The 21,771-nt window shown below is 44.0% G+C and overlaps 1 protein-coding gene across 2 annotated transcripts in view; it reads right to left on the minus strand.

Moving 5' to 3' along the window:
• LOC311102160 (serine/threonine-protein kinase ULK2-like) overlaps positions 1 to 21,771 on the minus strand; it is a 62,723-nt gene that overhangs the window by 29,448 nt on the left and 11,504 nt on the right. For both annotated transcript variants that reach the window (XM_084143401.1, XM_084143400.1), the window contains exons 2-4: positions 16,974 to 17,066; positions 16,723 to 16,764; positions 1,518 to 1,550 (exon numbers count right to left, since the gene is read on the minus strand). In XM_084143401.1, the coding sequence (XP_083999527.1) occupies positions 1,518 to 1,550; positions 16,723 to 16,764; positions 16,974 to 17,066 (168 nt within the window). The remainder of the gene's footprint in view (positions 1 to 1,517; positions 1,551 to 16,722; positions 16,765 to 16,973; positions 17,067 to 21,771) is intronic.

Genomic DNA, 21,771 nt, shown 5'->3' on the forward strand with positions numbered 1-21,771 from the left:
GCTAGCATCTACCCGCTGTCTGTCCACCATTTTCCAGTTCCGTCAGTTGAACCACCAATTACATCCTGTTGGTTACCAGAGCTTCCTCTGACCAAAGCATTTGTTTGATCTGGCCTTAAAAGAGCCTCATCACAGTGACCGGTAGGATCTGACTCCAGTTCAGTTCATTACCACACCATGTTGTTTACCCTTTGTACAGGAAAATCAATTACAGCTCAGATCCTTATATTGACATGAGACACGGGAAGATGGATGCTCTGTGTGTATGTCAACCCTTTTACTGCGAGCAGCAGAGGCATTGAGCAGGGTTTCAATAACACATTGTTAGGGGTCTGCCATACCCACACAGTGCTAGGGTAACATTCATATATTTCACTATTATGGGGGTGCCCACATTGATTGCTGTAAAGTTTGGGATGCCATGATTGGTTAAAGGGCCATCATTCTATTCTAGTGAATCTATCCTACTAATTTTTGTGCGAGGACAATAATTTATGATGTACACTGCACATGAATAATATTCGGTCCAATAAAAAGACTGCTTTGCTTCATACGGAGAGTCAATGTTGCAGCTGAAAGGGCAGTGTTTCCCCTAAAACAGTATCCTTTTTAATGTGTTCCAACCGGTGCCAAAATGCTGGAGCGTGAGCCTTGAGCGCTGACCGCTTAATAAGTGACTGCTTAATAAGTAATAATTCATCTGATCCCTCCTCTAACCTTTGCGTAAGACAAGCCTTTCTTAATAAGCAAAACAAGCAGTCTGGCAAACACCAACTGGATTAGCATCCATGCTAGCCTAGTGTCAATGCTATCTATGCCCATCTCTCTGGTAGTGGTATATCATTGATTAAGCAGCCTGCTAGCTATCAGACCAAGGTTGAACAGTGCTCAGAGGCTTGGAACTGTTTTTCTCAGAGGCTTAAGTCTGTTTCGTCTCCTGTGCCAGGAGACCCTGCCTCCTTAGTGTCAGTGTGGCTCTAAGAACAACAGCTCTGTCTACAACAACAAGCTAGAACACCCCCCAGGCAGGCCAAGGTAACATGTACCAGGGTCCCATGACACCTTGCTCAGCCAGTTACTTTAACAACAGCTAGAATATAAGAATGGCAGAATAAGTTTTGCTCTTGAATAACAGGATTCTTTTCAAATCGGGGTTTGGGTGTACAGGTATATTTTTAGAGGGCTACTTAAGGTGGCGCACAGTTTTTTTTTTCTTCCTTCAGGCGGTTTGTGGAATTTTGTGGTCTTGAGCAATGAGAGGGAGGGGAGAGAGAGAATAAGTAGAAGAGGGAAGGAGAGAGGCGAGGCTGAGTGAGGACAGGAGACACTGGGTTTGCAGCCTCTCATAGGACTGAGGAAATTACCATGGGCACGTGGAGAGAGAGTGAGCGTGGGGGGGTTGGTGGGGGGGTAAGTAAGCAGATAGAAAGAGGGGAGAGGTATCAACACAAAGATAGAGATCCTGGCAGCCTACAGGTCGAAGAGGTTCCATTCTGAGAGTGTGACACTCCACATACCTCCATGACCAGGAACACAGAGTTGGGAGTTTCCTGGAAGAGAGAAGAGAAACAACATGGGTTAGAGTGATTATCTCTCTCAACACCGGTCACATCCACTACATAGAGGAACAGCTTCGTCAAACAGACTGACATGTGGGTATGGCGCAGACAGATATAGCCTACATACTGTATATATGGATCATATGTGTACAGTACGGAGAATAGGATTTATTTGCCACCCAGCATGAACTGAAGCCCATAGCACAACTGATCTGGATTATATCCGTACAGTAGAGTAGCTGGCTCCAATCTACAGACACATTGATACCCTCATCCTCATCTCACACTGTGGGACTGACACTGGGTTGAGATCAAATTGGCACCCCTCAAGACAAAGTGCCGTCCTTAGTGAACCCCTCACCTCCAAGCTGTGTCGTGCTACCGTCTACATTCTTGAAGGGAGAGTAATGGAGTTCATTACACAGCAGGGCCAAGCGGAGGTTGTTGGGGTGTGTGTGTTCGGCTATTGGGTTCAAGGGAACTGGGAAATGTGACAGATATAGGAGCTACCTTGTCAACATGGTGATGGAGGAGCTAAGAAGATGCTGGACAGGAGCCAAGTAACACAAATCAGGCCTCCAGGTTAAGCAAACAAGCTCACATGTATTTGGGGGAGTGTTTGGGTGTGTGTGGTGTCAGGTTAAGGGTACTGCAGCATATGGCAGATCAAGCAACTTGGCGTGTGCATGAAGTTCTCATCAACAACATCAACCATAAAGAACACAACTGTCGTCACACATTTTCCAATCCCTTCAGCGCCATTCTAAGTAGGCTATCTATGATTAGATCCAGAAGTGTTTCTTGTGACCATGTGACATGACCAGGCAAAACCCATTTCCATGATTGATTCTAGGTGTGAAGGAAATAGCCTGTCACATGAAAGGCTTCTTTCATTTCTAAGGAGCGTATGAGTTCAAAGAAATGTAATGGCATTATTTTCTGTGTACCGTACTAACTAATCATAGTGTCTCAGAAAATACATTATTTGTCTACCAACAGCCATACTAGTCAGTTACTGGACTGCATTAATCTCTGGTTCTAATGGTCTCTCAGCCAAGGTCTCCAGATGGAGAGCAACCACCACTGCCTTCACTCCGCAAACCAGCCACCCATTAATTCCACTTGAGCGCTTTCCTGTCAGCTGACCTGTCAGCCTGCACCAGGCTTATTGGCTGGGCCACCTCCTCCCTGGCCAATCCCATTGGCTTGTGGCTATAGATACTAGGATAATGGGATTCTAGGATGCTGCTGTTGGGTTGTAGCAATGGGGGAGGGGAGACGTAGGGAGGCCCCACCACCACCATTATCCGCTCTGGTCGGTGTGTGTGTGTGTGTGTGTGTGTGTGTGTGGTGGTTGGTCTTGGCCTGGGGAAGATTACATAACGAGCTGTTTTCAGCCCCTGCTCTATACTGGTTGATGGGGGAGATGGGGACTGGGAGAGGAAGAATAGGAGGAGAGGAAAGAAGGGACTTGGCCAGGCTGGACACTGTTCTGGAGGGGGAGGGTAAGTGATACGTGAGAGGTACAAATACAGGACAGCCTCACCCCCTTTAACCTCCAGCCCTCAGTAGGTTGACAATGAACTGTCTATGCCACCATAAAATCAATCCTACAATAGCGTCCAAAACCTCTTCAATGGTCCAAATCTAGACTAAGTGACACTCACTATTTTCTAAGGCAGTGGTTGGATATAGCTGTTGTTATTATCGTCAACACGTTTACCACAAGAGAGGAGACACCCAGTGAGTCAGAATGTACTGTCACACAAAACACTATCGGATGGACTTTGGACACAGACACACAAGACCAACTGCCAACTGGGTTATTCTATATAACCCTCAAACCTCAACGGAATACGCCAAAACAAAAACAGCAGCACAAACAATTCTGCTTCCTGCTATCCAACATCAGCAGCCCCTCACAAACACAGGTAGTCATATTCCACTTATAAAAGCATTTCACAATCCTTCTATTCCCATCCACTTTCTAGATGGAAAACCACTGAGTCACCAGGCTTTCCAGCCAGTTATGCCACAAACAAGCTTTGATTGATGCTCTTCTAGGAAACACTAGAAGGAACAGTACTACATCAGCTCTAAGAAATGTTGTTGTCTTGAGGAGGGAAACTCAAACCCTCCCCCAACCATTTTCCACCGCTTCAGCCCTCCACCTCACAGACATTTTTAGAATGGCAACACAACTCTAGAGCCGGGCCAAAACAACAACGTATTGTCAGTGTCTGTCCTGCTTGTTGCGTCACACGGATGACTATGAGTCCTGGGCTACATAAGGTAACAGAGAGAGAAGAGAGGGGAGGGGAGGGGGCCTGCTGGGCTCAGTTTAAAATTGCTGAGGACTTCAGAGAATAGGGTTCCATATGTGGACTGGAAATCCACCCGGCACGCATCTGTTACGCAAATTCAGAGTAATCCTGAGCATTCTGAGAACCAAGTATCTAGCCTAGTCTAATATTACTGCATGCTAGATACATAGCTGTGTCACACCCTATGACAGACACTGTGGTGATTATATGACGGATGTTATAATGATTATAGGATGCTGTGAGAGCATTGTTCTGTTAATGTGTTTCAGAGACAGGGTGAACCCTTAGGGCAGCAGGGGACATACTGCGTTGTTAGTGGTGGCACGGGACCTGTTGGTGTTTTGATCACACATGTGCACAATACACACACTCACAGTGGTGATCTACTCACAGTGGTGATCTACTCACAGTGGTGATCTACTCACAGTGGAAGGGCACAAGCTGTCCCTATGGGAGAACCTAATGTCCTGCAAAGGCATCACATCGGAGTCAACATGGCACTGTTCCTCTATGAGATCACCGTTTAGGTCACGAGTGTCCAGAAATTAGGCCAACTAACAAGAGGTATCCCGCTCCTCTTCCCTCTCCTTAGGCCAAGACAAGACAGAGGAAGCATAGAAAAGGCAGTACTGTACAATAAAGAATGTCAGGAAAATATTGACTCAGACTGTTGTTGTCAGAAAAGCATAATGAAAGTAGATGCCTCTAGCATAAGACTTTCTCCTTGCTTGATGCATATGGAACCCAACATGTTTGTGTGTGTGTGTCATTTTCCCTCCCTTGGGGTGAACAAAGCACACAAACTACTCCCAGCTATTCTAAGACCTACAGTATTATAATTTACCATACCGTCAACTTTTTTCTACCTTTTCTTTATATTTGAAAGGTATTGCCGATTTCAAAACCTAAAATTATATTTACGCCAAACGACCTATTTGCTGTAAATGAGAATGTGTTCTCAGTCAACTTACCTGATAAAAGGTAAGAATAAACCCAGTCGTAATGCTGAGGCGGCATTGGGACACACTACCCACTTAAACGCTACGCTCTTAAACTCTTGCTAGGCAGCGCCCTGTTACCATCCTCCTGGCAGTTCTAACCTTTGCAAGGCATGTCACTACGCCCATCTCTTCGCTTAGCCCACCACATGCACTGTTTTCTTAACCACAACTGGATGGATCCATAAATACTTACTGTGGGAATAAATATCACTTAATGATGAACATACTGGAATAAAGTAGCCTAATGCAATTGAAGGCATCAAACTGTTGCTTACTGAAACTCCCAAAGTCATCCAATCCTTGTAATACATTTGAAGCAATAGCCTACCTGCGTGTGGTCAACTAGATTATAATTTCAGCACAGTTTTGATAGGGACAGCGCCATCGCTCTGCTTTGAGACAAGCGTGGGGGCTCATCTTGATAAATCAATCAACGTAAGACCATTGTTTTCACTGAATCTCCATTTGGATATTGGTTAGGCTACAATTAGGCTGTGGAAATGTTAGCTAAGATGAGGTGAGTACTGCTCATGATGATGATGTCTAGTGGGCTCGTTTATTAGAACATTTTGCCATGTTATGTAGCTTAACAAGTGGATTATTATGTTCTTTACTCAAAGTCGCCACGGCCTACTCCCGACCAAAAGCCTGCGACTTCACTGGCTTGTCTGATAACCAATCAATGTGATTTTGTTTCACTGAATGTCTATCAGTATAGGCTATTTAGTTAATTGGCTTCTGGCTGAGCAAATATGTGGAGGTGGTATAGAGCTTTTCTATTTGTTTGCTCATCTATCACTGATCAGAAACATTTAGCATGCAATAAATGTTGCCTAAATCAAGAGTAGGCCTATTATTTTGCTCAATCACATATAGGTAACTCACATGCTTTTGAAAATTGGATTGCTATTATTTTCTATCGGTATCATGATAAAGACAAGACCCTAATGCCTGCTCCCAAACAAAGTGTAGTGAGGGTAGGAAAGAGATGAAACCTGGATAAAAAAAGCATGGGCTTGGGCTCTGTTTCAAAATATCACTTTTTTAATAGGACAGCGGTTCCACACGTTCCCATGAAACAAGTTGTGTGGGGGAAATATTATATGTATTTTATTCTTTTACATTCCATTATATTCTTCTTACTATAAAATATATGCGTGTTGACTGTGATCGGGTAAGTGTGTCTTTTCGGTTTAAATTAACAAAATAACTATTGATTTCATTTGCATGGCACAGACATGGCTGCACAGACCCGTAACATTGGCCTAATTAAACTCAAAATATGCTATTCTATTATTTTGAAAATACATTTTATTAGTCTTATGTTTCTTAGGACCTGCCTAAACAAATTAATAATGGTTTCCTTTGATGGTGTATATTCTCAATGGATTTATTAAAAAAGACGCCCATCCACATCTACATACCACTACTACCACTCCTCCCCGGCATGCGCACGAGGCAAGAATGTGGTAAGGGGGTCATATAGACATTGGGCACTCGCTAAATACCGTAAATCCTATGTGAATGCAGTATGTGTGTGGGGGATTTGAGTGTGCTGGGTGGGAGTTGCTAACTGCTACAGTATGGAGATTCCTCTGGATTTTTGTTCTAACCCGTTTAATGGGGTGTAAAGAAAAGCCAGATGATGGAATACAGGGCAGGCAGTTAGTTTTCTAGGAAAATCGACAGGATTCCTGAAATCTCCCATGTGCGCCAAGAACAAGTTCTACTGCCCAGAGCCCACCCCTTATTTAATCAAGTCAGGCCCTCCCCCCCGCTCTTTACCTCCCCTTCTTTCAACACACACATGCACACACCCTCTCTCTGATGCTAGGACACAGTGTTCTACCAGAGTTCAGAATAAGTTTTGTTTTGAAAGCTTCCACCATGGGACTGCCTCACAGACACATGACTCTTCAACTTCATAAACAAACCCGCCTCCTACTTCCTTTCCTCCCTCCGTCTCTTCTTTCTAGGGATGCAAATTTCGGTCAATTTTGCTGCCGACTAACTGACCCTCTAACCAGTCAACAAACGGTTAAAAAAAAATCGAACCAGTAAAATGACGCGACCAACAGAAAATACTATCAGAGATCTGTATATAATGACGAGATGCTCATGTTTCCGCCCTTACAATGGTAGTCGTCCCAAGACAAGAAGGCAGACGACAAGCTTAGGCCCAAAATAAGCCCATAGATACGCATTGGACTTATTTTCAACTGATTTTGGTGAGAGTGAAATCTCTCACGTCACCTCTTCCTCTCTAAAACTATGCATGCATACAAGGACAGGAGAGCGTAATCAAAACATGCAACAATAGCAAGCCTATCGTAGTACAGTCAAAAGGCTATAGCCAATTATTGAACATGCAACTCCTGTAATAAAGCAGCTAATAAACCGTCATTTTCAAACATTTGCCAAAATGTAATTAGCGGAAAACCCAGTTCTAAACAGCGCACCTAATGCGAGCAGTTCCATATGTGGCAGAGATGAACATCTCCGTTAGAAACTTAGAAAGAGGGGGAATCTAATAGCAACTACTATGATGGGTTGCTAATATGACTAGTATTGTGCCTTTGGCTTCCGGATAACGGAAGAAAGTTGATATGAAAACCAATAGAACAGGAGAGAAATGCTGGTTAATGGCATGAGGAAGTCTTTATAAAATAATTGCCTCCATGTTTCTATGGATGGATTTTCGCAAGGCTACTTTGAAGCAAGGTAAGACATGCCTCATTATTTGAAGTCAAGTAAAACGATCAGGTTTCAAACAATTATAGTGCCTCAAGCTCACATTGCAAAGTGGGGGGTGACGCGCTGATAGTCAACGGTAGGCAGGCTATAGCCTTGCATCCGAAATAGCGAATGGGAGGCGCGCTTTACCAGTTGAGATTGAGAAATAAAAAGAGCTCCTTTTTAAATCGTGGCCACCAAAGTGTAACACGTGATTTCATTTACAATTGTTATTTGTTGCACAATGACTGGGCTTCCAAAAGCAGGTTTCACTCCTGTAGCCTACAGGCTTTTTGAGGAGCTACTCTCGTGCTGACTGACAAGTGATAGGATATTCCACTCCTCAAACTAGGCTCTGTATGCTGTGCGCATGTGATAAATACAATTATGCAAATGACCCTATAGACCAATAAGCATGACCGGTCAGCGGCTAACCGATTAACGGTTAACATCCCTACTTCTTTCTATTTTCCTTGTGACGCTTATCGGTCAACCTCTCAGTCTCCAATTTCACGTCTGGTGAATCAGTGTGGGCTGTGTACCAGGCTAGTGTCATTGATGCCAATTCAAGATGGTCTCGAACCCATTTAAATGCCTTATGGAATTCTGGTCTACCCCTTACCAACTCTCTCTCACTCTCTGCAGTGAACCTTTAATGAAATAGCTGGGATGTACCGAGCCATGCTGTACAGTACAGTGTGGGCTGTGTCAGCAAGGAGAGAGAGAAAGAAAGACTCTACCCTGTGATTACTGTTCTCTGCATAAAACTGGTGCCTCCCTCCCGCTTAACGCCAACAGCTCCATAAAGAAGTGCAGTGACAGACGTTGCCTAGCGCCTAGCTAGTGTTGCGCTGGCCTGTTATTATGCTATAAGCCTAATGAGAAGAACACCTCAGGATCTGAATAAGCTCTGTAACCTTCCCGTCACCCAGCCCTACTCCTACACCCATACTGGCTTTATCAACATGACTCCTTACTGAAAACACTCAAATTAATTTGTTTATGGAGTCATTTATCAGACGTTGGTTTCGTTGCAATACGTGCAGAAATCTCACAAACACGTGTTCACAAAGAATATGTGTGAAACTACACAGTGCTTGGTTAGAGGTCCTATGTAGCTCAGCTGGTAGAGCACGGCGCTTGTAACGCCAAGGTAGTGGGTTCGATCCCCGGGACCACCCATACACAAAAAAAATGTATGCACGCATGACTGTAAGTCGCTTTGGATAAAAGCGTCTGCTAAATGGCATATTATTATTATTATTTAGAGACTACATTCACACTAATATGTCACTGTGGTATTAGCACACAGTGGTGTAGGCCAGAAGAACAGGAATAGCCACAGTGTGATTGTGTGAGAGCACCCGCATGTGTGTACGTGATTGATAGAGTAGTTGTGTGTGTGTGTGTGTGTACTAGTGATTGCTGTGTGTGTGTTGAGCATGACAGATTAATTAGTTTGAGTGTGCATGCTGTGTGTGTATGAGTGGAGGTCTCTATGTATAGCCCTCATAGGGTGTACTGTATACTACACATGAATGATTGATATCACAACGTCTATAGGCTAAGCTTCATGTTTTGCCCACATTGAGATCTAAAAGGAGCCCTCACCGTGCAGCGGGCCTTTCAAGCAGCGTTCTCTAACGAGGCACCACCTCACACTCTTACATACACCCAGCGACAGTCCTCCTACCCTCAGCTAATGACCGTTGACTTGCCACACTTGCTTAATTGGCCTTTCAGTGGTGTGGCATCAATAACCACCAGTAGCCCTCCACCTCAACTGAGATTGAAGAGTAGGAGTAAGGATAGGCTAATATCTAGGCCTATATCTGAATCCAGATGCCAGATCTGGTTTTTGTTATTTTCGTTATTTTACTTTTTGGACAAAAAAAAAGACTAAAATCACCAGGAATTCAGCAAAAAAAAAAGGTAATTTAGGAAATCTGTTTAATGTATTCCCATGAATAAAAAAAGAAACGTGATCGTGTCTCAATGTAATCAAGGTATGAAATGATTGTTATTGTCAAAAACAATCTCTTTTTGGGCTTAGTTGTGGTCAATTTGCAGTGTACAAATTATTATAATTATGTTCCGGGCCCCCCGACCATTCGCTCCCCCCAAAAAAATCAGCCCGCGGCTGAATCTAGTTGCCTACCCCTGCGCTAGGCCTTGCTAAATGTTAAAGCTACAATATGTAACGTTTTGGGCGACCCGACCAAATTCACATAAAAAGCAAGTCTACGAAGCAGTTAATAAGTTATGTGTGTGCTATTTCTATGTTTCCTATTCTTGAGTTAGATTTTTGCGTCTTTTACTATCGGTTTTGAACACCAGCTTCAAATAGCTGAAAATACATTATTTTTGGTTCTGGAAAAAATATTTAACTGCGGTTTAGATGGTAAAATGATTCTCTATACTCCGAGTGCTTGTTTTGTCACAAACTGAAATTAGGCAAACAATTAGAATTATAGCAACCAGGAAATGGCGGAGTGATTCCTGCATATTGCACCTTTAACTTGGGCTCCATAAACATCCACAGGAATGAGGGCAAAGATGCACGAGCACCTGCTATCTTCTATTGGAAAGATAGGGTGGCAGCTGTTTTAGGTATTTGTCTCACAACAGCGACCTAGCCAACCCTAGCCGACAATGGCAACTATTTTCCTTGTCAGTCAGAGGGGAGGGTGCCCCAATGCCCCTGCCAGGACAATTCTGTAACTCTGTCTGGTGGTTGTTGCACAAGCCCTATTATTTACAGCTCTCTGGGTAAACTGAGTGACATGGCGCAAGCCAGAACAGCTGAAGAGGCTCAGCAGAGGCCCACAGAGAGCAGAGTGAGAGACATGGAGATAAATAAAAATAAGGGAGATTGAAGAGTGAAAGGGAGAGAGCGATAGAGAGAGAGGTATGGAGAGAGAGAGAGGAGTAAAAGAGGGATAGAGAGAAAAGGGGGGGAAGGGAAAGAGAGAGGAGAAAGACAAGGAGAGAGAAACCCTGCAGCCACAAGGCCAGGCCAGAAGCCAGCGGTCGCCCACTCTTCTCCATTACGGTCAGGCTGCACATTCAGATGGTCACAGACAGGGGAATAAACAACAACATAACACCAGACAGAAAGGCCAAGACTGACTGGGGACTGGAGAGGGAGGGGAGGAAGGAGAGAGGGAGGGAGAGAGGACTAAAGAAACAAAGACCGGGGGAAAAACAAAGAAGAGAAATGAGAGAGAGTGCAATAGAAAGAGAGAGACAGAGAGTGAAAAGAAAGCCTAGAAAGAGAGAGGGCGCTTGGAGGCCTAACACCCATCAATAACACTGCGACACTATCTTCGTCTCCCTCTAAACGCCAAAGCCGCAGTCTCTCCTCTCTTCCCTTTCAGACGGCATCTCTAAGCCCCACTGCCTGTGTGCCAAAGGCGACAGCTGCAGAGGGGAGAGATGGCCCAGGGAGAGTACTGCCCTGCCAATGGGGGGAGAGGAGAGGGGGTAGAGAGAGAGAGAGACTGACTCTAAGACACGCTATACACAAAGCCCAAACCAGTGTCTTCAGTTATGGTGAGTGTTCTGTGGCGATCCTACTTACTTCCAGGTAGAAGTTACCCCTTCCCCTAACCACATACACTATATATACACAAAAGTATGTGGACACCCCTTCAAATGAGTGGATTTCGCTATTTCAGCCACACGTTGCTGACAGGTGTATAAACTCGAGCACACAGCCATGCAATCTTCATAGACAAACATTGGCAGTAGAATGGCCTTACTGAAGAGCTCCGTGACTTTCAACGTGGCACCGTCATTGAATGCCACCTTTCCAACAAGTCAGTTCATCAGATCTTTGCCCTGCTAGAACTGCCCCAGTCAACTGTAAGTGCTGTTATTGTGAAGTGGAAACATCTAGGAGCAACAACGGCTCAGCCGCAAAATGGTAGGCCACACAAGCTCACAGAACGGGACCGCCGAGTGCTGAAGAACCTAAAAATCATCTGTCGCGGATGCAACACTCACTACCGAGTTCCAAACTGCCTCTGGAAACAACGTCAGCACAATAACTGTTTGTCGGGAGCTTCATGGAATGGGTTTCCATGGCCGAGCAGCCGCACACAAGCCTAAGATCACTATGCGCATTGCCAAGTGTGGCTGGAGTGGTGTAAAACTCGCCGACATTGGACTCTGGAAACGCATTTTCTGGAGTGATGAATCACGCTTCACCATCTGGCAGTCCGACGGACGAATCTGGATTTGGCGGACGCCAGGAGAACGCTACCTGCCCGAATGCATAGTGCCAACTGTAAAGTTTGGTGGAGGAGGAATAATGGTCTGGGGCTGTTTTTCATGGTTCGGGCTAGGCCCCTTAGTTCCATTGAAGGGAAATCTTAACACTACAGTATACAATGACATTCTAGACGATTCTGTGCTTCCAACTTTGTGGCAACAGTTTGGGGAAGGCCCTTCCTTGTTTCAGGTTCCAAGATAGCGTAGCAGTGCGGTCGTGTTCTCTTGTGTGTCCATGTAAATAGCCAGTTTTTTGTATTTTTTGTATTTTACATATACATTTCCCTATCGCACTTTTCATCCCTCTACTAAAAATACTTTCCTGCAACCCGCCTCACTCAATGTGGAACGGATTCTATTATTTACTCACCTTTATCTAGAATCTCCAGTTGAAACTAGCCAGCCAGCTAACTAGCTAACTAGCTACTTGCTATTAGCCACCGTTAGCGTTTTTCACCCAGAACATCAGATTTTCTGCCGGAATAACTGAATCACTGGACCTTAACACCGGATCTAGCTAGCCGCAACCGAATGGATGTCGAATGGATGTTGCTGTAGGCTAATCACCACTGCCCCCGTAGCACCAGTTAGCCTTGAGCCTTGAGTTAGCCCCGGCTATCTACCTCTCTGTCTACTGGATGGGAGTAGCCAGCTAACCAGCTAAATAGCTACCTACTATTAGCCACCGTTAGCGGCTTTTCTCCATTGTCCGTGGCCTGCACTACCTACCAGCCAGCTCTAGCCTGGACTATTATCGGCCAGTCTGCACTGTCTGCACAGCGAGTTATCGACCCAGAACCAATCGGATTTTCTGCCGGAATCACTGAATCGCTGGACTGTTCCTTCACACGGTACCCTGTCCTGTTTATTTTGTTTAGCCTCAGCCCAAACTTTATCGCCATTACCAGTTGTTGTCTTAGCTCTCTCTAATAACACCTGTGATTGCTTTATGCCTCTCTCCCATGTCAATATGCCTTGCCTATTGCTGTTCCAGTTAGTTCTTATTATACAATTTCACTGTAGAACCCCAAGTCCCTCTCAAACTGCCTCAAATAGTTCCTTTGTTCCACCCCCCATACACGCCGAGACCGGCTCAATCGGTGCCTCCAGTGATGCTATCTCTTTCATTGTTACCCAACGCTTAGGTTTACCTCCACTGTACTCATATCCTTCCATATCCTTGTCTGTACATAATGCCCTGAATCTTTTCTACAACGCCCGGAAATCTGCCCCATTTATTCTCTGTACCCAACGCACTAGAAGACCAGTTCTTAAAGCCTTTAGCCGTATCCTTATTCTAGTCCTCCTCTGTTCCTCTGGTGATGTAGAGGCTAACCCAGGCCCTGCAGCCCCCAGTATCACTCCTACTCCCCAGGAGCTATCATTTGTTGAGTTCTGTAACCGTAAAAGCCTTGGTTTTCTGCACGTTAACATCAGAAGCCTCCTTCCTAAGTTTGAGTTATTCACTGAGTTAGCACACTCCGCCAACCCTAATGTTCTAGCAGTGTCTGAATCCTGGCTTAGGAAGGCCACCAAAAATTCTGAAATGTCCATCCCCAACTACAACATTTTCCGTATCCATATTCCGATGTATCAAATACTTATGTCATGCAATAAAATGCAAATTAATTACTTAAAAATCATACAATGTGATTTTCTGGATTTTTGTTTTAGATTATGTCTCTCACAGTTGAAGTGTACCTATGATAAAAATTACAGACCTCTACATGCTTTGTAAGTAGGAAAACCTGCAAAATCGGCAGTGTATCAAATACTTGTTCTCCCCACTGTATATCCATCCTGCCCTGCCTTTCTAACGTTTTTGAAAGCCAAGTTAACAAACAGATCACCGACCATTTCGAATCCCACCGTACCTTCTCCGCTATGCAATCCGGTTTCCAAGCTGGTCATGGGTGCACCTCAGCCACGCTCAAGGTCCTAAATGATATTATAACCGCGATCGATAATAGACAGTACTGTGCAGCCGTCTTCATCGACCTGGCCAAGGCTTTCGACTCTGTCAACCACCGCATTCTTATTGTCAGACTAAATAGCCTTGGTTTCTCAAATGACTGCCTCGCCTGGTTCACCAACTACTTCTCAGATAGAGTTCAATGTGTCAAATCGGAGGGCCTGTTGTCTGGACCTATGGCAGTCTCTATGGGGGTGCCACAGGGTTCAATTCTTGGGCTGACTCTTTTCTCTGTGTATATCAATGATGTCGCTCTTGCTGCTGGTGACTCTCAGATCCACCTCTACGCAGACGACACCATTTTGTATACATCTGGCCCTTCATTGGACACTGTGTTAACAAACCTCCAAACAAGCTTCAATGCCATACAACACTCCTTCAGTAGCCTCCAACTGCTCTTAAAACACTAGTAAAACTAAACGCATGCTCTTCAATCGAACACTTCTGGCACCCGGCCACCCGACTAGAATCACTACTCTCGACGGGTCTGACCTAGAGTATGTGGACAAGTACAAATACATAGGTGTCTGGTTAGACTGTAAACTCTCCTTCCAGAATCTCCAATCCAAAGTTAAATCTAGAATCGGCTTCCTATTTCGCAACAAAGCCTCCTTCACTCCTGCTGCCAAACATGCCCTCATAAAACTGACTATCCTACCGATCCTTGACTTCGGCGATGTCATTTACAAAATAGCCTCCAACACTCTACTCAGCAAACTGGATGTAGTCCATCACAGTGCCATCCGTTTTGTCACCAAAGCCCCATATACTACCCACCACTGTGACCTATACGCTCTTGTTGACTGGTCCTCACTACATATTCGTCGCCAAACCCACTGGCTCCATGCCATCTATAAATCACTGCTAGGCAAATCCCCGCCTTATCTTAGCTCATTGGTCACCATAGCAACACCCACCCGTAGTATGCGCTCCAGCAGGTATATCTCACTGGTCATCCCAAAAGCCAACACCTCCTTTGGCCGCCATTCCTTCCAGTTCTCTGCTGCCAATGACTGGAACGAATTGCAAAAATCTCTGGAGCTGGAGACTCTTATCTCCCTCACTAACTTTAAGCATCAGTTGTCAGAGCACCTTACCGATCACTGCATCTGTACAAAGCCCATCTGAAATTAGCCCACCCAACTACCTCATCCCCATATTGTTATTTATTTTTGCTCATTTGCACCCCAGTATCTATATTTGCACATCATCTCTATCATTCCAGTGTTAATACTATTTGTAATTATTTTGCTCTATAGCTTAATTAGAACGCCGACTGAGAGCCAGGCCTAATCGCCCAACATCAGTGCCCAAACTCACTAATGCTCATGGCTGTATGGAAGCAAGTCCCTGCAGCAATGTTCCAACATCTAGTGGAAAGCCTTCCCAGAAGAGTAGAGGCTGTTATAGCATCAAAGGGGGGACCAACTCCATATTAATGCCCATGATTTTTTAATGAGATGTTTGACGAGCAGGAGTCCACATACCTTTGGTCAAGTAGTGTATCTAGGATCAGATTCCCAGACCCCCAATCTTAACCTTAATCATAAGTGGTATGAAAAGATATCGGCACCTAGTACCTGAATTAGTGGGTTTACCCTACTTCCAATCCATCCAGTCTGTTCAGCATTGATAAGGGGCTTTTCAAACACATTATACATCACACACTACGTTAGTATAATGGAAAGGTCTGAAATTAAGTGGTGATGACATCAGGGGTGCGGATAGAGGGATGAAGAGAGGAGGGCCGGATGGATAGAGCAGCAGGGTCCCGGTGGGAGGCTTACATAAACACAGGAAGTGCCTCACTGGGTGGGCAGCGCTGCTTGATCATGACTTCAATAGCTCCCTCTCTTTACTGCTCTTTCCATCTCTCCCTATTGGGTGGAACCCAACTGGAAAGGCTTTTTATAGCTAGAGAACGCAGAGCGACTCATAGCGCTATCTGCTAACCATGGAGTGAACAATGAAGCCCATGCACACAGAGAGCTCTTGGACTGAGGAGGGCTGAGCGAAGCTGGATTTTAAAGGCTTTCCTGCTCTTTTATAGAAGGCTCTCAGCGATTTCCATGTTGAACCAAAGCTACAGGTCCAGTAGTCACCATGAAGTACGGTCATGGTGAGACTAACACCTGACCTTTGGTGGCGGCCATTTTGTCCCCCACCTTGAAGTGGATGACCCTTCCCCCTGGCCCTGTTACATCACTGAGGACGGTCGGCGGTGCGTGCTGATTTGCGACCAGCGGAGATGATGGGCGACCAGCGGAGATGATGGGCAGTACAATGCATGCTGCTGGTGTAACCATGGCCAGTCATGTGGTGTCATGTGACTGTGAAGATCCACGGCTCCACCAGTCAGTCAGTGGTCACAGCCTTGGTCCACCAGTCAGCGGTCTATCTGAGTTAATGGTTTACACATCATGTCTACTTACATTACACACAGACTTCTGCTCTGGACATCTGCAGCCAGCTCCACATGGACCGGACAAACAGAGAAAAGTTCTACTCAGGAGCTTGGCAACCCATTCTAATGTGTCTGTCTGGCTCACTGGTGAGCTAGTGATTGCAAGTGTTCTGCTTGTATGCAGTTAAACTGCACATGCACTGTCCCATTTGGCTAGTTATAATGAATCAAATAATTGGATTCTAGCCATGTAGGTTTATTGAGCACTGTTGATAAGAATGGCTAGTTGAAACGAAGAGCGGTCAGTTTAAAAAGCACCAGAACTGGAGGCTCAGTCAGCACGCAGCCTCCATGCTTTAGTGACATTAGGCTAACTCAAATGCAGTAGACACACTCAGTCTGCCTACAATCAGCTGAGCTTTACCTTACTTCAATGGAAAACAAGATAAGGACTTACCTGGACATCGTAAAGCGCCACAATGTTCTCATGTTGAAGTTCCTGGGAAAAGTAATGAAGAAAACAAGCACATTGGTGATACATTAGCTACTGTACTGTTGACGTGACGACTGGCTTCTATTTACATTTATAACAAGGAAGTCAAGGCCTTTCAGTCAAACATGCTGACTGATGGAGGATCGATGCCAACTAATTCTTTAAATACGTTTCCAAGATAAATGAGAAGCAATTAAGTTAAGCATACTACTCACCTTGAGGATTTTGATTTCCTTGCCAAGCAGGATCTGGGACTTGGAGAGGTTCTTCTTGTTAATGCTCTTGACAGCCACCTCCCAATCCGTCTTCTGCAGATGGAGGAAGGAGAGAAATAAAGAAGGAACAATTAGTTTAAAATCCCTTTAGACGTGTTCAGTTCCCCCATCACTCACACTAATGCCAAGGGAAGCGTGTGTGTGTGTAAAGCCCAGGTCAGGTGGCCTTTAATTGCTTTGTGTGAACTGTGCATCATTGTTTGTGAGAGAGAGATGCGGGGGAAGAGAGGACATCTTAGACATTAAACCAACACAGGTTTCTTGGGTTTCAATCAGATAGGCCTCTGTGACACTGAATGACACACTGAATGACAAAACAGTCAAAAGAATACTAGAACACCGAGTTATCATGTGAGGTAGCCCACTTCCACTAAAACCTGAGCGAGAGAGACCTATTTTCTACTCAAGTTCAGAGAGACAGTTTCCAGGCTTTCTTTATTCACATGAGCCCTTAGTGTGAGTGAGTATCCTATAAAAAAAAAAGACTATTCAAGCTCACATGACTCAAAAGGCTTGATTTCTTTGCCCTTGAGCTACAGAGAGACACTGAGTTTGGACAATGACCACAACTCCAACTAACATAAAAGGTACTATCCTAAATTGTGGAATGGATGGTGCATTGTAAGACTTGCCGAGAGGAATTCCATGAATAAAAAGGGCAGCTGCTTTCCAAATGAATCTAGGTTAATAGATGTTTTAATTCCACATTGCAATTTGCTCTGCTGCTAGGCAGGGTTCTACTGGCAGTGGCACAGGGAGGCTGCACTTGACAGCATGCACCAGCCAACTGTGACATATACCGAGGCAGTGCAGCAAACAGAAACCCCATACAGTAGAATGACCCCATCGGCCTTTGGTGTAATGCTGAGCAGAGGGGTATTGTTTGCACCAAATCAAGTTAATGACCAGGCTCCTGCTATGATGACACAGACAGAGAGAATGAAGGGCAAAGTAAGCACTTTCCATTGGGGGAGGGGCTGTTTGTGCACAATTTATTTTTTAGGCAAGACCAATTTCAGTAACCGAAGTCTATGCCCCTTTATCAGTGATTGGTCAACAGTAGGGATTCTTCAATTAAGTGTTTATTGTCATTCAACGATAGATGACTAGTTTTCATGCACATTTTTTCACCTGCGAAATACTGCACCAAACATCTTAGTTAGATGTAAAATTGCACGACTAAGATGTCCTCTGCAAAAACGTCAAAATTAATGGCCAAGTTCTTGAGTTATCTTAGATTATACAGACTATTCTGACATTTTTCAAGCAAAGGTCTTTTAAGGGAGTATGTGAGCACACTTGTTCGGTTCAACTAGCCGAGTTCGGCTAGGCGCCAGCCAAACCAAAGCATGCGGAAGCATTTAGTGACAGCAACATCAATATGTTAGGGATGTGCATCTTTCCCTTTTAAGACGATTCGATACGTATCTAGACACATGGGCTCCGATACGGGAACGATACTTTTTAGTTTGAAATGATTTGGTGCGATTCGGTTTGACTGGAGAATGAATTGATGTGATTCAGTTCGATGCGATACAATGCACTAACATTTGTTGCACAAACATACATTTTCCATTCTAAATTAAAATCTTCTGCTGATGGAGCTCATGAGCTGGGCCTCTCTTAGCTGGATCTGTCTGAGCTGACAAAATCACCATCACCCACTAATTAACTTGTCGTTTTTGCAGATTAAGTGTAATGTATAAATATTTATCGTTTACACAAATTAGCTATGACATTACAGCTATGAAATTATCAACTTTACCTTATATATCTTAAAATTACCATATACACTGATTGTTTAAAGCAAAACTACCAAAACTATTGCTGATGGTGAACCAGAACAATCCAAATAAAACATATTGTAAGCCCCATTCAGCAGGTATAGCCAGATGAGAGTTGTGTCTCTGGTAGCCTACTTTTATTTAGGTAAAACAACAGCGCATAGATAGCAGTAACCTAGCAAATTACATAGGTTGTTACTCAACTAATAAAGCCTAATATCACGCAAGCCCTTTTAGCATTTGAATGCTGAAGGTCACCGCGCAGATGTGCAAGATCAGGAACAGGCCGAAGCCTTAAAACGTAAAGTTGATCGATCCCCGTCGAGGGAGGAGCAGATATTTTGTATATGACAGTAAAACATTCTTATGATGACAATAACATTTGTTGGCACTTTCAATTCTTGCACTTTCTCATAAAAAGTATATTTCAACACTCGACCGCACAGACAAATTTGCCAAACTACGAAACTTGGAACCAATCAGAACTCATGTACATACCCCTCGTGATGCAGGCATCCAATGGCCTGCTTCTATCTATGATAACACAGCCGCTTGTGAAAACGCGAGCTGCTGTCTGATGAAGAGGAACAGATATAGCTAGCTAGCTCCTAGACTGAAATAAGATAAATATCTGTTTTTGAGTGCACTTCAAAACAATTCGTATTGCAGGCTGCATATTTAATCATCTGAAGAGGTAACTCCGTTGACCATTTAGCCAATTTATTGCAAGCTAGCCAATGTTACAGACTAGCCTAGCCAGCTACTGTAAATGTCAACTTCTGTTTCATTACCCATCTCTGTCAGTGAATTCAATTGTCGAATCATGTTTTGGCATGATTATGCCTAATTTCAATTAACTAGCACCAGGCTTAAAGAAACATTCAAACATACACTTTGCATAGAAACCCAAATAAAAGCATGTAGATATAAAGATGTCTGTTATGTTTGCTAGAATGGAGGTTTAAAAAATGACAGCTGCATATGTATATTAGCCAATACATATGGCATAGCCTACACATAGAGCATACAGTGGGGAAAAAAAGTATTTAGTCAGCCACCAATTGTGCAAGTTCTCCCACTTAAAAAGATGAGAGAGGCCTGTAATTTTCATCATAGCTACACGTCAACTATGACAGACAAAATGAGAAAAGAATATCCAGAAAATCACATTGTAGGATTTTTTATGAATTTATTAGCAAATTATGGTGGAAAATAAGTATTTGGTCAATAACAAAAGTTTCTCAATACTTTGTTATATACCCTTTGTTGGCAATGACACAGGTCAAACGTTTTCCGTTTTTCTTCACAAGCTTTTCACACACTGTTGCTGGTATTTTGGCCCATTCCTCCATGCAGATCTCCTCTAGAGCAGTGATGTTTTGGGGCTGTCGCTGGGCAACACAGACTTTCAACTCCCTCCAAAGATGTTCTATGGGGTTGAGATCTGGAGACTGGCTAGGCCACTCCAGGACCTTGAAATGCTTTTTACGAAGCCACTCCTTCGTTGCCCGGGCGGTGTGTTTGGGATCATCGTCATGCTGAAAGACCCAGCCACGTTTCATCTTCAATGCCCTTGCTGATAGAAGGAGGTTTTCACTCAAAATCTCACGATACATGGCCCCATTCATTCTTTCCTTTACACGGATCAGTTGTCCTGGTCCCTTTGCAGAAAAACAGCCCCAAAGCATGATGTTTCCACCCCCATGCTTCACAGTAGGTATGGTGTTCTTTGGATGCAACTCAGCATTCTTTGTCCTCCAAACACAACGAGTTGAGTTTTTACCAAAAAGTTCTATTTTGGTTTCATCTGACCATATGACATTCTCCCAATCCTCTTCTGGATCATCCAAATGCACTCTAGCAAACTTCAGACGGGCCTGGACATGTACTGGCTTAAGCAGGGGGACACGTCTGGCACTGCAGGATTTGAGTCCCTGGCGGCGTAGTGTGTTACTGATGGTAGGCTTTGTTACTTTGGTCCCAGCTCTCTGCAGGTCATTCACTAGGTCCCCCCGTGTGGTTCTGGGATTTTTGCTCACCGTTCTTGTGATCATTTTGACCCCACGGGGTGAGATCTTGCGTGGAGCCCCAGATCGAGGGAGATTATCAGTGGTCTTGTATGTCTTCCATTTCCTAATAATTGCTCCCACAGTTGATTTCTTCAAACCAAGCTGCTTACCTATTGCAGATTCAGTCTTCCCAGCATGGTGCAGGTCTACAATTTTGTTTCTGGTGTCTTTTGACAGCTCTTTGGTCTTGGCCATAGTGGAGTTTGGAGTGTGACTGTTTGAGGTTGTGGACAGGTGTCTTTTATACTGATAACAAGTTCAAACAGGTGCCATTAATACAGGTAACGAGTGGAGGACAGAGGAGCCTCTTAAAGAAGAAGTTACAGGTCTGTGAGAGCCAGAAATCTTGTTTGTTTGTAGGTGACCAAATACTTATTTTCCACCATGATTTGCAAATAAATTCATTAAAAATCCTACAATGTGATTTTCTGGATTTTTTTTCTCAATTTGTCTGTCATAGTTGACGTGTACCTATGATGAAAATTACAGGCCTCTCTCATCTTTTTAAGTGGGAGAACTTGCACAATTGGTGGCTGACTAAATACTTTTTTCCCCACTGTACCTTGCAATACAATGTTCTCTAAAAACAGTTGTACAATGTGCTCTGCAATAAGTTAAGTTTGATTTCTAAACAAGATGAGTTCTCAAATAGCAGCTGACCAATACTATGATGGGCATGCACAATGTTGGATGCATTGGAATATAAGGTATGGAGAATGATAAAGAGCCTGTAGGATTTTAGAAAAAACAGTTGGGAAATTCATGTTTGAGTTTCAAATACTAAATGTTCAGTGAATGTGAGTATATTTAGGTGGTTTAATATATTTAACTTTCCTACTAACCTTCAAAAGTTAACAGTGCCAAAATCTTGCCAATCCATTAATT

The sequence above is a fragment of the Coregonus lavaretus genome, assembly GCF_964263955.1.
Source record: "Coregonus lavaretus genome assembly, chromosome: 26".
In the NCBI taxonomy this organism is placed as follows: domain Eukaryota; kingdom Metazoa; phylum Chordata; class Actinopteri; order Salmoniformes; family Salmonidae; genus Coregonus; species Coregonus lavaretus.